Here is a 14001-nt window from a genome sequence, read left to right as displayed (position 1 = left end):
TGCCATTTGTATTGCCCTGTTGTTTACTTTCCTTGCTCTTATGTGTTAAACTGTTGTTTGCATTCCAGGACACATGGAACAGAATCTTATTTTTATTCTAGTGAGAAAAATACCCCCTATGTGTGTGATAATTTCTTTACTTAATAGTGGGTAAAGAAAACTTGTATCTTTCCTCATTCAGTGATTACCCTTTTCACTTCCACTAGTGAGAAACTGTTTTTTTAATGCTGAATTGCCAACTGGTTGTTTACTGAGGGACAATCACATACTTCTCTGTGAAATAATAGTTTGGGTTTTTTTGCTTGGACAGATGTATAGAATTGCTGAAAATATGTTTTGTATCAAGTCTCCATGGTGCTGTGAAAAATTTGAATGTCAAGCATACGCTTTTGTGATTGCACGGCAGATTTCTGTTTTTGCAGTTATGGGACCTTATGTGAGAAGAATCCTGTGTGATGAATTGGGAGCTCCTGCAAATTCTGCCATAAACTGTATTCCTCTGGAGGATTTTGGCGGACAGCCTCCTGATCCCAATTTAACATATGCAACTGCCTTACTGGAGGCTATGAGAGGCGGAGAGTATGGATTTGGAGCTGCTTTTGATGCTGACGGAGTAAGTATTTTGATCTGTCTGGAGGTTTCACCATAGTTGTTATTTTGTCTGGGGTCAGGTATGAGACACGTAAGTATAATTTATTTGCTTTTCAGTAAGCCCTCAAAGCATAAAGGATATTACTTTCAGGTACAGATGACAGCATTTGCAACGCATAAATCAGACACATATGTTGTAATTTGTCTCTGCAGATGACTGCAAATTGAGCAGGATTTGGATCCAGAATGAGAATTCTTTAAATATTAGGCTGGTTTTATCTTGTACTGGTGTAACACTTTTATTCCCTGGTTAGGAAGAGACAGCATATATAGATGAAATGGACTTGTCACAGTAAGTATTAACTAAGTTAAGTCCCTTTTGGTCAACATTGTAAATTGAGGAATTTTTTTAGCTAAATAAAGCACTGGATCATAATCTCTGTTTGTTTAAAATTTGTTTTTAATGCCATGTTATCAGCATTATAAACAGCAAAGTATTACAGAAACAGCTTTCTGCCCTGACAGGGTGGGAGAAAGATTAAAAGCTTCTGAGGAACAGAACAGAACAGTTTTCTGATGTCAGTAAACACAAAACACCCTCCTACTCCCTGCATAGTGTGTGTCATTGGCAAAAAGATTCTCCTACACAAGCATTCCCTGGCAGGAACAGACCTGCTGAAGTAGCATGTAGGAGGCTGACTGAAGCTACTACGGACTGATCTCGAACTTTGATTTGCAAGGCTGGAGGGAGGGTTGGTGTGACAGTGAGATTATATGCCTGCCAGGATGATGCCAATAAATTATTTTGCCTGAAGAGGGATGCGAGTAAACCCAAAGCCCGTTCTTCTTTTTCCCTATCTGTGGTGGATCTAATAAAAGAAATTACCAAAACATAGGATTTAAAATGCCTTTTTTAATTTCTTGTCTTCTCCAGGACCGCTACATGATCCTTGGACAAAATGGTTTCTTTGTTAACGCATCAGATTCATTGGCTATAATTGCTGCCAATCTGTCTTGCATTCCATACTTCTGTCAGATGGGAGTCCGAGGATTTGGTAGGAGCATGCCTACCAGCACAGCCCTTGACAAGTAAGATTAAACATTTATTTGTATCACCTTGGCCATTACACTACTTATTTCCTTGTTTTGTTCTCCTTAGCAGTTCCAAAATTGTGAAGTCGTTTGATAAGAGCTTCTAATTTTCACAATCTTTATGTGCTTCATTGTTTTAACTAGTGTCAATGATATTTGGATCTTACCTAGACCAATTTTACCAACCTTTACTTGGATGAAAATAGTTTAAGTCATCCTGGAAAAGAAATAAATAGGTTAAATCTCTTTAAGAGCACTAACGCTTGTCTGGTAATTCCTTTTCAAAATAACTTCACTCTTTTTCTTAGCATGGTTTACAGCCTAATCTAGCATCCCTTCTTAGGAAAGTCATGGAAGTTTAAAACAGATAAAGTATCAACTCAGTACTAAACCAGCATTAAAAAAAACCCAACAAAACCCCCCTCTTATTTTAAGCAGCTGAAATATATCATCTATTATGACAGAAAATGTCCCAGAAGGGACTGCAAGAAGTTATGAACTCCATTCCCAGTTCCAAGGCAGGTTAAAAGAATACCTAAGCTATTTCTGACAAGTCCAGTCTGCTCTTAAAAGATTTGCTGAATGTGCATCCTGTGTTAGCAGCTGAATTTTGAACAAGCCTCAGCCAGGACTAAATGTTCTGTAAATATCAGCATAAAAGGATTAAGCTAAATGTTATTGCCTTATATATTCTGTGTGGAAAGAGCATTCCCTGAGACGACTGTGTTTCAGTGTTGATCTGATTGCATAGCTTTGCTAAAACAGGAATGATCTGCTGCCCCTATTAAATGTGTCTGATCAGGAAACAGTGATTTTAAAGTGAAATGTTCCTTGTATGAAAAGATTGATTGCTCTTTGAAAAGCAAGGATATTAGTGTGCTTCTCTATTCATGAAATTTCTAAAAGTTACTAAATTCGGAGCTAGAAGCTTCCTCTAATGATTGACAGAGTCTTTGGGGAAATACTCCTTACTTGTAGGTGGATGGTCTAGGTTAAGGAAATACTGTTAGATCAGAGTTTGCTGTATTTTGTTTATTCTGTTTAGAGATCTAAAAATGTCATTGTTTAAGTGAAAGTTGCTATTATATTGAAATACAAAAACAGAGGTTCGTTTTGGATATCTGCATTCCTGTAAGACTTGAAGAAACAGTGACATTTAAATATGTTTGTCTGTCTTCTTTCTTAAAGTTCGGTAAATATGTCAGAAAGTATGAACGTGCTGAAGTCCCCTTCAATAACACTGGGACTATTTGAATTATGTTTACTTGACCTTCTGGGGCACAGATCGTCTGATGGTGATTACTTCCTTATTTAGTTCTGTGGAGCTAAGTCTGATTATTAAATAAAACTGAGCAATTGATAATGATGCAAGGATGTAAATATTTTCCCAGCCATTCTTACAAATATTTATTATTACGAAGTTTGCTCTCTGTATGCTGTCTGCACTTGTTTTTTTTTCCCTTTCATTTTGTGGTTGTCTTTGTTTTCTGGAAGATGTAAATTTTACATGTTTTTAGATTTTACATGTTTTCAAAGTTGATCAGTTTTGTTTTGTGACTCATTTACATGCATGACAATCCCAGATACCCAAATTTTAATTTTCTGTAAAAATGCCATAATCTTGCCCAGGTATTCTCATGCTTTGGTGGCCAAAATTCTGTAACCTGCGTAACTTCTGAGTGCCAGTGCTGAACTCACTCACTAAGGAGCCCCACTTAGGCCTGAAATCACATCCAGTAGTTCATCTTAAGCAAGTCAATTTTCCTGTATAACGGCTAGCTACATGGATTGGATCATAGAAAGGAGTATAATAAATGACTTCCTTAGAGGTTCACTGCACAAATTATTCAGCCATCGTGTCTTCCAGGATTCCCAGTGAAGCCCACTATAAGGAACTGCTGAACTTCCAGGAAAGATGGTTGTCTATAAGAGGAATTTTCCAGTAAAATAGTAGAATGTCATTGCCTGAAATACAATATATTGCTTGAAGGAGCGGATAACAGAGAGGTTGATTCTCAGTATAGGTTTCATGTTGAACTGAATTCCAATTTCATGTATCTATAAACGTAAGGGACAGTTCCACTAGTGTCAGCAAAATCTTACAGTGGGGCAGTGGGTGTAAAAGAATATGTGTAAGGCATTCATGATTCCATTCCCATGAACTAACTAGCCAACCTGCAAGGAAAAAAAAAAAGAGCCTTTTGGAAGAACAAGAATATTGCCAGTACAATGAGGGAAAAAGAAAAAAGCAAGAATAAGAACAACTGTGTGAAATTAACACACCAGTATAGGGCTTAGTATAAAAATTCTAAAACCTCAATCTGCTCTTCTGCAATAGGAAGGGAATTCCATTCTTTTCCAGAATGTGATGTCTGATACTAGTCAGCATGTTGTTTAGGGATCCTCTCAGTGTTTGTTGCAGCATGTCTCACCTGCAGTATAGTGAAATCAGTAAGGAAAATATTTTGTGCTCTGAGGAGAAAATTTAGAAAAGAATGGAAAACACAGCTTGCTTAAGTCCTGCAGTAGGTTTCAGGTTACTGTTTACAAGTGTATGCTTTAAATCTATTGTCCTTTTTGTTTCTTGATCCCTTTTATTCCTTTCTGATGGACTAGTCTTATCTGCCCCAGGGACAATTGTCACAGAACCCCTTTGTATATCTGCCTATAAATCTCATGCTTCAGGCTCATGCACTGGAAAGAAAGTGTTAAAAAGTTAATTTAAAAAGTGTACTAAAAATATTAATTCTTTCAGAAAAGAAGGAAGTAGTCACAGAGCAGCAGAGGCTGGAAAGGATGCTTGTACATCATCTAGTTCACCCTGGTTCAAAGCAGGGTGAACTATAGTGGGTTGCTAAGAGCCACGTCTGCTTGGGTTTTGCGTATATCCAAGGATGGAGACTCCACAGTCTTCCTGGGCAACCTGTGCCAGTATTTCACTCTCAGAGGAGAAAAGTATTTTCATAAGTAGAAACAAAATCTCCAGAATTTCAGTTCATGCCCATTGTGTCTTGTCCTGTCACTGGGCACCATTAGAAGAGTCTGTCTCTATCTTCCTTCCTTCCTCCACCCCCCAATGGGTATTTATGTACATTGGTAAGATTTCCTCCCCTAAACCTTCTCTCTTTGAGATTTAGCATCCCATCTCTCTCAGCCTCTCCTACTGCTCCAATCCCCTAGTCATCTTTGTGGCCCTTTGCTAGAACTGCTCCAGTAGGTCCGTATCTTTCTGGGGAGCCCAGAACTAGACTCAGGACGCCAGATTTTCTCATCAATGATGAGTAGTGAGGAAGGATCAATTCCCTTTACCCATTAGCTATGCTTTTCTAATGCTACCCAGGATGTTGTTGGCCTTCTTTGACTTAAGAGCTTATTCCTGGTTTACAGTCAACTCATGGTCCGCCAGGACCTCACATCCTTTTCTGAAGAGCTGCTATCCAGCTGTTTGGTCCCCAGTATGTATTGGTGACAGGGATTATTCCTCCTCGTGTGTAGGGCTTGGCATCACCCTGTGTTGACTTCCATGATGTTCCTGGTTGCCAATTTCTCCAGCCTGCTGAATGCCTCTAAATGGCAGCACAGCCATCTAGTATATCACTCCTTACAGTGTTGTATCATCTGTAAACTTGCTGAGGGTGTGCGCTGCCCTGTTGTCCAGGTCATTAATGAAGATGATAAACAATATTGGCCATAGTATCGACCTATGGGAGTCAATCCTGGTGACTGGCTTCCGGCTGGATTTTGTGCTGCTGATCACAACCGTTCGAGCCTTGTAATTCCGCCAGTTTTCAAAGCACCTCACTGTCAACTTACCTATTCTATGTTTCATCATTTTGTCTGTGAGGGTGTTACGGGAGAGAAACTTGAAAACCTTGTTAAAGTCGATATAGACAATACCCACTGCTCTCCCCTCATTCAGTGAGCCAGTCACCTTGTTGTAGAAGGCAATCCGGTTGGTCAGGCATGATTTCCTCTTTGTAACTCCATGCCTTTCTACTCATGGAGGACCTTCTTGTCGTCCATGACTTTGGAAATGATTTCCAGATTAGTTGCTTCGTCACCTTACCAGGGATTAAGGTGAGGCTGACTGGTTTGTAGTTGTTTAGATGTTTTCTATTGCTCTTCTTGAAGATAGGAATGGTATTTGCTTGCTTTCAGCCTGCAGAATGCTCCCTCAATTTCCAGAACCTTTTGAAGATAACCAAGAGTGGCCTTGCAAAGACTTTGGCGAGCTCTCTCAGCACCTGAGATCTCATGGACTTCTGTTTGTCTAGTTTAAGTGTTCCCCAATATGTTCCTTCTCTACTTAGGGTAAGTCTTCCTTGCTTGAGACTCTCACTGATCCCTCACCTCACTCTTGTCTGTAGAAGGCGGCTCTTGTGTTACATAGTGCTAGTTACAGTAGAAAGTATGAATTGTTAAGGTGAGTGAAACATGTGACAGTGAAAGCTTGTGGGTATTGGTTAAAATGGAATTAAATCCATTAAAAAAATCCTAAATAACTTCTGAATAGTGATTTTAATTAAATGAGTAAAAAGTTTTGAGTGAAATGTTACAGATTGTCATCTAATGTTAGCTGTAATCTATCCAGTTTGCATAACCTTCCAAAGCTGCTTTTTACTATTAACTATTTCTGACTAGTTATTAGTTAGAGTTACTGATTAGTTATTAGTTATTTCTGATTAGTTCTGATTCTGGGGGTTCTAATTGACAAGCGGCTGAACATGAGCCAGCAGTGTGCCCAGGTGGCCAAGAGGGCCAATGGCATCCTGGCTTGTATTAGAAATAGTGTGACCAGCAGAAGGAGGGAGGTGATCGTCCCCCTGTACTCAGCACTGGTGAGGCCACACCTTGAGTATTGTGTCCAGTTCTGGGCACCTCAATACGAGAGAGAGATCGAGGTGCTGGAGTGAGTGCAGAGGAGGGCAATGAAGCTGGTGAAGGGCCTGGAGAATAAATCTTATGAGGGGCGATTGAAGGAGCTGGGACTGTTTAGTTTGAGGAAGAGGAGGCTGAGGGGAGACCTCATCGCTCTCTACAGCTACTTGAAAGGACATTGTAGAGAGGTTGGTGCTGGTCTCTTCTCACAGGTAATTAGCGATAGAACAAGAGGGACTGGGTTCAAGCTGCAGCAGGGGAGGTTTAGGCTGGACATTAGGAAAAAATTCTTCACAGAAAGAGTGGTCAGACACTGGAATAGGCTGCCCAGGAAGGTGGTGGAGTCACCATCCCTGGATGTGTTTAAGACTCGTTTAGATGTGGTGTTAAGGGATATGGTGTAGGGGAGAACTTTGTAGAGTGGGGTTGATGGTTGGACTCGATGATCCCAAGGGTCTTTTCCAACCTAAATGATTCTATGATTCTACGATTCTATGATTATACCAATGCTAAAGATTTTGTTTGAGGCTTCTAAAATGCACATCAAAACATGCATCCAAGTATTTATGGTGCGTTGACGTTGGCTGTCTGTCTGGCTGCCAGACACCCACCGAGCCACTCTGTCACTCCCCATCCTCAACAGAATAGGGGGAGAAAATAGGATGAAAGAGCTCACGGGTTGAGCTAAAGGCAGGGACATCACTTGCCAATTACAGTCATAGGCAAAAGACTTGACTTGAGAAAAATTAATTTAATTTATTGCTGATTAAAATAGATATGGATAGTGAGAAAAAGAAAACGGATAAATGAAACTAACACCTTATCCCCAGCCCTTTTTTCCCAGGTTCAACTTCACTCCTTAATTCTTCTTCTACTTCCTCTACCCTAAGTGGTGCAGGGGGATGAGGAATGGGGTTGGGGTTAGTCTGTAACAGCTCCTCTTTGCTACTCCTTCTTCCTCACACTGTTCCCCTGCTCCAGCGTGGGCTGTCGTCATGGGCTGCAGTCCTTCAGGAAAAAATCTGCTTTAGTGTGGGCTCTCCACTGGCTGCAGTTGCTGTCAGGAAGTATCCATCTGTTCCACTGTGGGTCCTGTACATGGGCTGCAGGGTAATCTCTGCTCCAGCACCTGAAGCAGCTCTTCCTCCCCCTCCTTCTTCTCTGACCTTGGTGTTTACAAGGCCATTTCTTCCTCAGTCCTCCCTGCTGGGCAGCTTTTTGATGTTTTTAAGTATGTTTTCCCAGAGGGGCCACCAGCGTGGCTGCTGGGCTCAGCTGTACCCTGTGGTGGTCTTGAGAACAAGACTTGATTAACAAGGGAGGGAGAGTACACTTAACAGAGTACTTAAAAATATTTATGTTGTGATGTTGAGTTCTGATATTCCTTATTTACTGTATTTCTAACACTAGAAATTGAGAAACTGTGTTAAAAGGTGATTGAAAAGGAAATGGCAACATTTGTAATAGTAGATGAGTGTGATAGGAGAAATAGTGCCTAGGAAAAGAAAAGAAACTTGTATTCCACTTGATAGGTCTCAATATTTTTAGAAGTTAAGAAATACTAACTTCAGGCACATCTAGCTAGGATTTAATAATACTGTCACTACTCTATAAAAAATTGAAATGCTTAGGAATCTTTTCCCAATGGTGGTTAACAGAGTAGGGAAACAAAGATAATGATGGTGAAAAGGATCTTGTATATGAGCATGCCTTAATTATTTTTCATGAGAGAAAGATAGATTCTGCTAGGCATAGAATCACAGAATGGTTTGGGTTGGAAGTGACCTTAAAGATCACCTAGTTCCAACCTAGTTCCATGGGCAGGGAAACCTTCCACTAGACCTGCTCAAAGCCCCATCCAGCCTTGCCTTGAACACCTCCAGGGATGGGGCATCCACAACGTCTCTGGGCAACCTGTTCCAGTGCCTCACCACCCTCATAGTGAAAAATGTCTTCCTAATATCTAATCTAAATCTACCTTCTTCCCCTTTGAAGCCATTAGCCCTTGTCCTATCACCACATGCTCTTGTAAAAAGTCCCTCTCTGGCTTTCTTGTAGGCCTCCTTCAGATACCAAAGGGCCGCTATTAGGTCTCCCTGGAGTCCTCCCTTCTCCAGGCTGAACAACCCCAACTCTCTCAGCCTGTCCTCATAGAAGAGGTGCTCTAACCCTCTGATCATCTTCCTGGCTCTCCTGCTTCATTGTATTTGATGTTGTGATCACAGTGTCTCTGGAACAGCGCTTCTTTGGTCCTCAGAGCCCCACTGTTGTCTGAAAGGTGTAATTTGGTTTGTGTCTACAAAGTGAATCTTTTTATTGTAGTGTACCCAACTGTCTCTTTTGGGCTGCATCTGGACCTTGGTAATAAGAGTAACTGTCATGTGGGGGAATTGGATCAATTCCTGTCCACTTGGCCACTGTCTTCTGAGGTCATGGGCCTCTCTCCTGAAGTCTATGCTGGAGAGCAAAGGCACCTCTTCTTATGGTGCCTCCATATTGTGTGGCCACAGTTTAACCTAAGTCATTGTACTAGAACTTTTCCTTAGCTATAAAAAAAAAATCATTCTTAGTACTTGAAAGAAAGGATTTAGAAAATCTGATGCTTTGTTCACTTGTGTGCATTATGATGGTGTGTTGTTTAATAGTTTTTCACAGTGCATTATTAAACAGAAGGAAGCAATAATGCAGATGATTTAAATTTTGCTTAGAAATACAACATTAACAAATGGAGTGGTGGGTTACGAGAGAATTCACTCAAGATGTTTAGCATTTACATGTGTTTGCTTGAAGTGACTCCTGGAATACACTAGTATGCACTGTAGGGAGAGTGTAACACTTGACAGGAAACATCTGCTTTAATATGCTCCAACATCAACAGGATTGTGGCAGTACGTCCCCAGACTTCAATTCTTTGGCAATATGTACCCTTAGGTTGGTGTTCTTTTTCTTGTGGGGAAAGCAAAGGAATGTTCAACAAACTATTATTTTTCATATCCTTGTATTCTGATTTATCTGATGCCTGCATAACAGGAAAGGAAATTAAATACTGAGATGTTAGCTAATGGTCTATGATAGGAGAATCACAAGGCCAAATAAAGACTGTTTCTGTAGGAATTATGAAGCTGGATGGGTGTGGAAGATAGCAGTCAAGTTGGTACGGGAAAAGAGGGCTGTTTAGAGAATTCTGCTGTGTCTAGCATTATCTAATACCTTGTTTCTACATGTAGGTGCTCTGATTGTACTTACCCTTAGCAAAGCTAAGCACTTTACCAGGCAGCACCCTGTTACTTTACAGCTGGTAGCCCATCTTTTATTGCAGCTTTGACACATTGATGTTCTGTCTGCTGATTGTCCATTCACTCATTGGTCAGCTAGAGGAAGGTTTTAAGGGGGCCTGTAGTGACAGTGACTGTTCTGACTTGTTTGAAGAAATGTCTTCATGCGGTGAAGGGTAGAGGTGTGAGGAGCTGTCAACAGGCTGGCTTGGGTGCAGGAGGGAGGCCGACCATGGCAGCCAGAAACTCTTAAATTGACAGTGCTGTTTTAGAGTGGGGTCCATTTTGTCTGAAGCCCAACCAGAAGCTTTGCTCGTTTCTTTAAGACAGGAGCCCCAGACATTATGAGCAGCAATGAATGACACAAAGATAGGATGAAAAATATTAATTCAGCTAACTGTCTTCTTGCAACTATTTTGCCCAGCTACTTAGTGAAGTTTGCCCAGTTATGGCAAATGTTGAATTTCTGCTTACTCATTAGTATCAGATGAGTTCCTCTCTCTTACTGCTTAGAGAGGAGCAACATCGCTTCAGGTGTTTCTATCTCATTGTGAAAATTAGGAAACAAGGAATTGGCTGGTTGGTAGGAATTACCCAAGAAGAGGTCCTCTCTTCATTCTCAGCTTAGGTCAATTTGCTTTTGTCTCTCACTCCTACCTGGAAGCACTAGAGGAGCAAATTATCTACGCTAACAAATAATGATCATTTCTCTTTGCCATTTAATAAAATGCAGTTATAATAGAAAGAAACCACAAGGGCATAACGAAGCTTGAATAGTGGGCTAGTGCATACTGTGCTATGTCAAATTCAAGCAATGCACAAAAATTGATACAGACTGATGGGAAGGTGAAGAAAGAAGGGCTGACTGTTCCTCTGCAGATGGTACCGAAGGCCTGCTACCAGCAAGGACAGTGGTGTTGTGAGTTAATGGTCTAAACGCAGGTCTCAACAAGGGAATACAAACCCAAGAAGACCTGCATTCCTCTTGAAGCACTTGACCCTTGCTGTATGTTTTTGTTGAGTGGTATATCGTCCAATACAAGTGCTTCTGCTGCATCTTCCTGTAAAGCTTAGTCTTTCCTCTGTGAACACACTGAAAAAAGTTTTTGCATGAATTAGTAGGTGGGGCCTTTTGTCAGTGTTTAACAAGCAGTAATGGTTAAAGAAACTCTGTCCATGGAGAACAGCACACCACATTCCACTTGTGCCTTTGTGATTTTTTCCCTTGTATTCTTAATTTACAAATACTGCATGGGTTCTTCTGTGTGCGTCTGTATTTTCTTGTGAATCTGTACCTTATTGTTTCTTTTCATCCATCTGCTTTCTTCTGTATTGTTGATCATCTGTTTTAATGAAGAAATTTGTGCCAGAAGCGGGATAGGCTCTGTGTATTTCTTTCTCTACATGAATGTCCTTTACTGTTGAGTTGTAAGAGATTCTTCCAACATAAAGACATCTCCAAGATATAAATACATCTTTCTACAGGGTTGATACTGCATTCACTCTGACTGTGATTTGTTCAAGTTATGCTAGTTGTGACCTCGCTCGTTTTATCTTCCTTCAGTAGGATAAGTCAGTCTCACTTGCTCTTATCTGGAATAGGCTTGCTGTGAATTTTTTAGGACACCTCTGTCAAACTGAGTCCATGTCATGTACAAGCAGTTTTTAAATTAGGTGGAGCAGAAGAACAAGTTCTGTTCTGGAATGCTGCAGAAGGACAACTGCGTAAAACCTTAATGAATATAATTTAACGTGTTTGAAGCATAATACAAAGTTCTTGAGCTCTGTGATGGGAAATTTGTTCAGGATTTGTTATTTTTAAAATTACATCACAATATTAAAAATAGGCATTTGTGGCCTCTGTATACTTGTATGTCTAGTAAAGAACAGTAGTTTTTCTCTAACAGCTTTCAAATACGTTATGCAGCTAAATGTTTTATTTACACAGTTATGACATGTTTAAAAAGCTTTTTGGAGGGAAAAAACCCAACTGTCATTACAAGGCATTGATGTCCTTTCATTAGCTGTGCCTCTTAGATTTATTTCTACAATGTGCTTGTAATCTAGCTGTTATGCTTTCATCTCTGTATGTTTTTTTAAGCAGTGGAGGTGACCGGTCATTGCAAATATTTTGAAGGATATCTTTAAGGAGATGTCTTCCTCTGCTTTGTATTTTCTTTGATGCTGGATTTGGTATGCTTTAGTACAGTGTAGTGTATTTCGCTGTTGCAAGCCCATCGTATTCTTGGCTATCCAGTGTTTCATTATCCTAGCCTGCCCTGGTGAAAAAGTGCTGCCCACTGTGGTCATGGCAGGCCACATTTTGTATGTATGTGGGGTAAGTGTTTATTCTTAACACTTTTAACAGGCCAGCAGCAGCCAGACTCTCAGATACTTTCTTAGTCAAAGATGAGAATGAACCTCTCTCAATGCGTTGCATACTTTTGAACTTTCCAGATGAGAATGAATAGATATGAATAGGTATGCATCTTAAGAATGACAGGCTGCAGAGCAGCCTTACACAACATACAACTCTTACTCTCCTTCATAGTTGGTTGCACTCTGGCCAGTGCCTGGAGTAGACAGGTAGAGCTGCTTACCCTAAAATGAGCAGGTTCATTGTTTGTGCCATCTGCAGCTTTCAGGACTGAGGGCAGAAAGGTGTATTGAAAGCTCTCTTCATTTAAAAGGAAGAGGTGAGTTGAAAACTATGCAGTGCTCCGTTTGCAGCTTAAGCTTTGGCTGTACATGAGGTCGGTTTGTCCACCAAAATTAGACAGAGCAAGATTTGGTGCTTGGAACATAAATATATCCTGTAAACTTGATTGACTCTTATTAAGAAATATGTTTATTTGCAGTTCTCACTAACAAGACTTTTTTCTAGTCTTAATATGCCACATGTGAAAAACTACCTGAGAAAAATAAACTTTTTGCAAAACGTCCTGAGCAGGCCTTGCACTGTGCAATACACAGATGTTGGGTAACAGAAGGTCCACAGTTTTCTTAGTGCTGCATCTGTTATATCTCAGAAAGTATGCAGCTGTGAATAAACAACAGGAATTCCAACAAATGTCCTGATAAAAAAGTCCAAAAGTGTTTTACATAAAACAATCTGAGGAAGTTTACAGCAAGCTGGTTACAGAAGACTTTGTGACTGCTAAAAGAACATTTAAAATAAAGGCTCCTTTTCTTTCAAGGGCTTATGCAGTCTTATTTTGGGCTTCGACCTAGAAATGCTCCCACGTGGATTAGCATGTCTGAACATGTTTTGGCAGTGCTGAACAGCACAGCTGGTATCAGCCCAGGAGCAACCTCTCCCATCAAGGGATTTTTTGTACATGGCTGACCCTCATGGAGAAGTCTTCCTGCTGATTTCAAAGAAAACCTTTCTGGCACAGAATTTCAAACCAAAATGTACAAAATTCTAATTCTTATGTGTACAAAAGTATAATCGTCTGCTAAATTACTTAGTTTGTTTACAAATTGAGAAGACATGAGATTGTTCTTTACATTCTAGGTGTTTTGAAGAAGATCTCTGTAAGACTGTGATAGAGCCAGGGTACTTAGCATTATTTGAAGAAGTTTGAGAGTCCTGTTAGAACAGATCTTACTGTATGTCATAGTCACATGAATTGTCAAATTAATTTTGGAGGAGCAGAAACATTGTCTTCTGTTCCCTTTTGTGGGGAAACAAAAGAGACCTAAGATTTTTCCAGCCTCAACCATTCTGTGATTCTGTAGTAACAGTCTATTTCTATAGCATATTATGGTTTCTTCTTCCTTTTAAGTTTTCTCTATTTCTACGAACGCTATCATAAAGTTGTGAAACTGTTTTCTTCTTTCCCAGCCAAGTATCACAATCTCACAGAGTGCTTACGAATTCTCGCTCACCAAAATCCACAGAACAGTTTGCAAGAGAGACAAAGCAGAACTAGTGTAAGGAAGGAAATCCGAATCTAAATGCATCATTAGGGAGCTACTCGAATAAATCATGCCTAACCAGCCTGATTGCCTGAGTGATAAAACAATTGAATCTGTTGATGAGGTTAGGCGGCAGAAGTAATTTACTTCTATTTTAGTAAGGCTTTTGACAATGTGCCCCACAATATTCTTGTATCCATCTCAGGACTTTATCATTGGGATGGGTGGACAAGTAGATATGCAA

General features: G+C 40.2%; 1 protein-coding gene across 1 annotated transcript in view; it reads left to right on the top strand.

Moving 5' to 3' along the window:
• Positions 1 to 14001, top strand: part of PGM5 (phosphoglucomutase 5) — a 79978-nt gene that overhangs the window by 17505 nt on the left and 48472 nt on the right. The window contains exons 5-6 of the mRNA XM_074569610.1: positions 423 to 613; positions 1526 to 1680. Of these exons, the coding sequence (XP_074425711.1) occupies positions 423 to 613; positions 1526 to 1680 (346 nt within the window). The remainder of the gene's footprint in view (positions 1 to 422; positions 614 to 1525; positions 1681 to 14001) is intronic.

This window comes from Larus michahellis, chromosome Z, assembly GCF_964199755.1.
Source record: "Larus michahellis chromosome Z, bLarMic1.1, whole genome shotgun sequence".
Classification (NCBI taxonomy): domain Eukaryota; kingdom Metazoa; phylum Chordata; class Aves; order Charadriiformes; family Laridae; genus Larus; species Larus michahellis.
The sequence above is the reverse complement of the archived record's forward strand: the minus strand, read 5'-3'. Positions and strand labels throughout refer to the sequence as shown.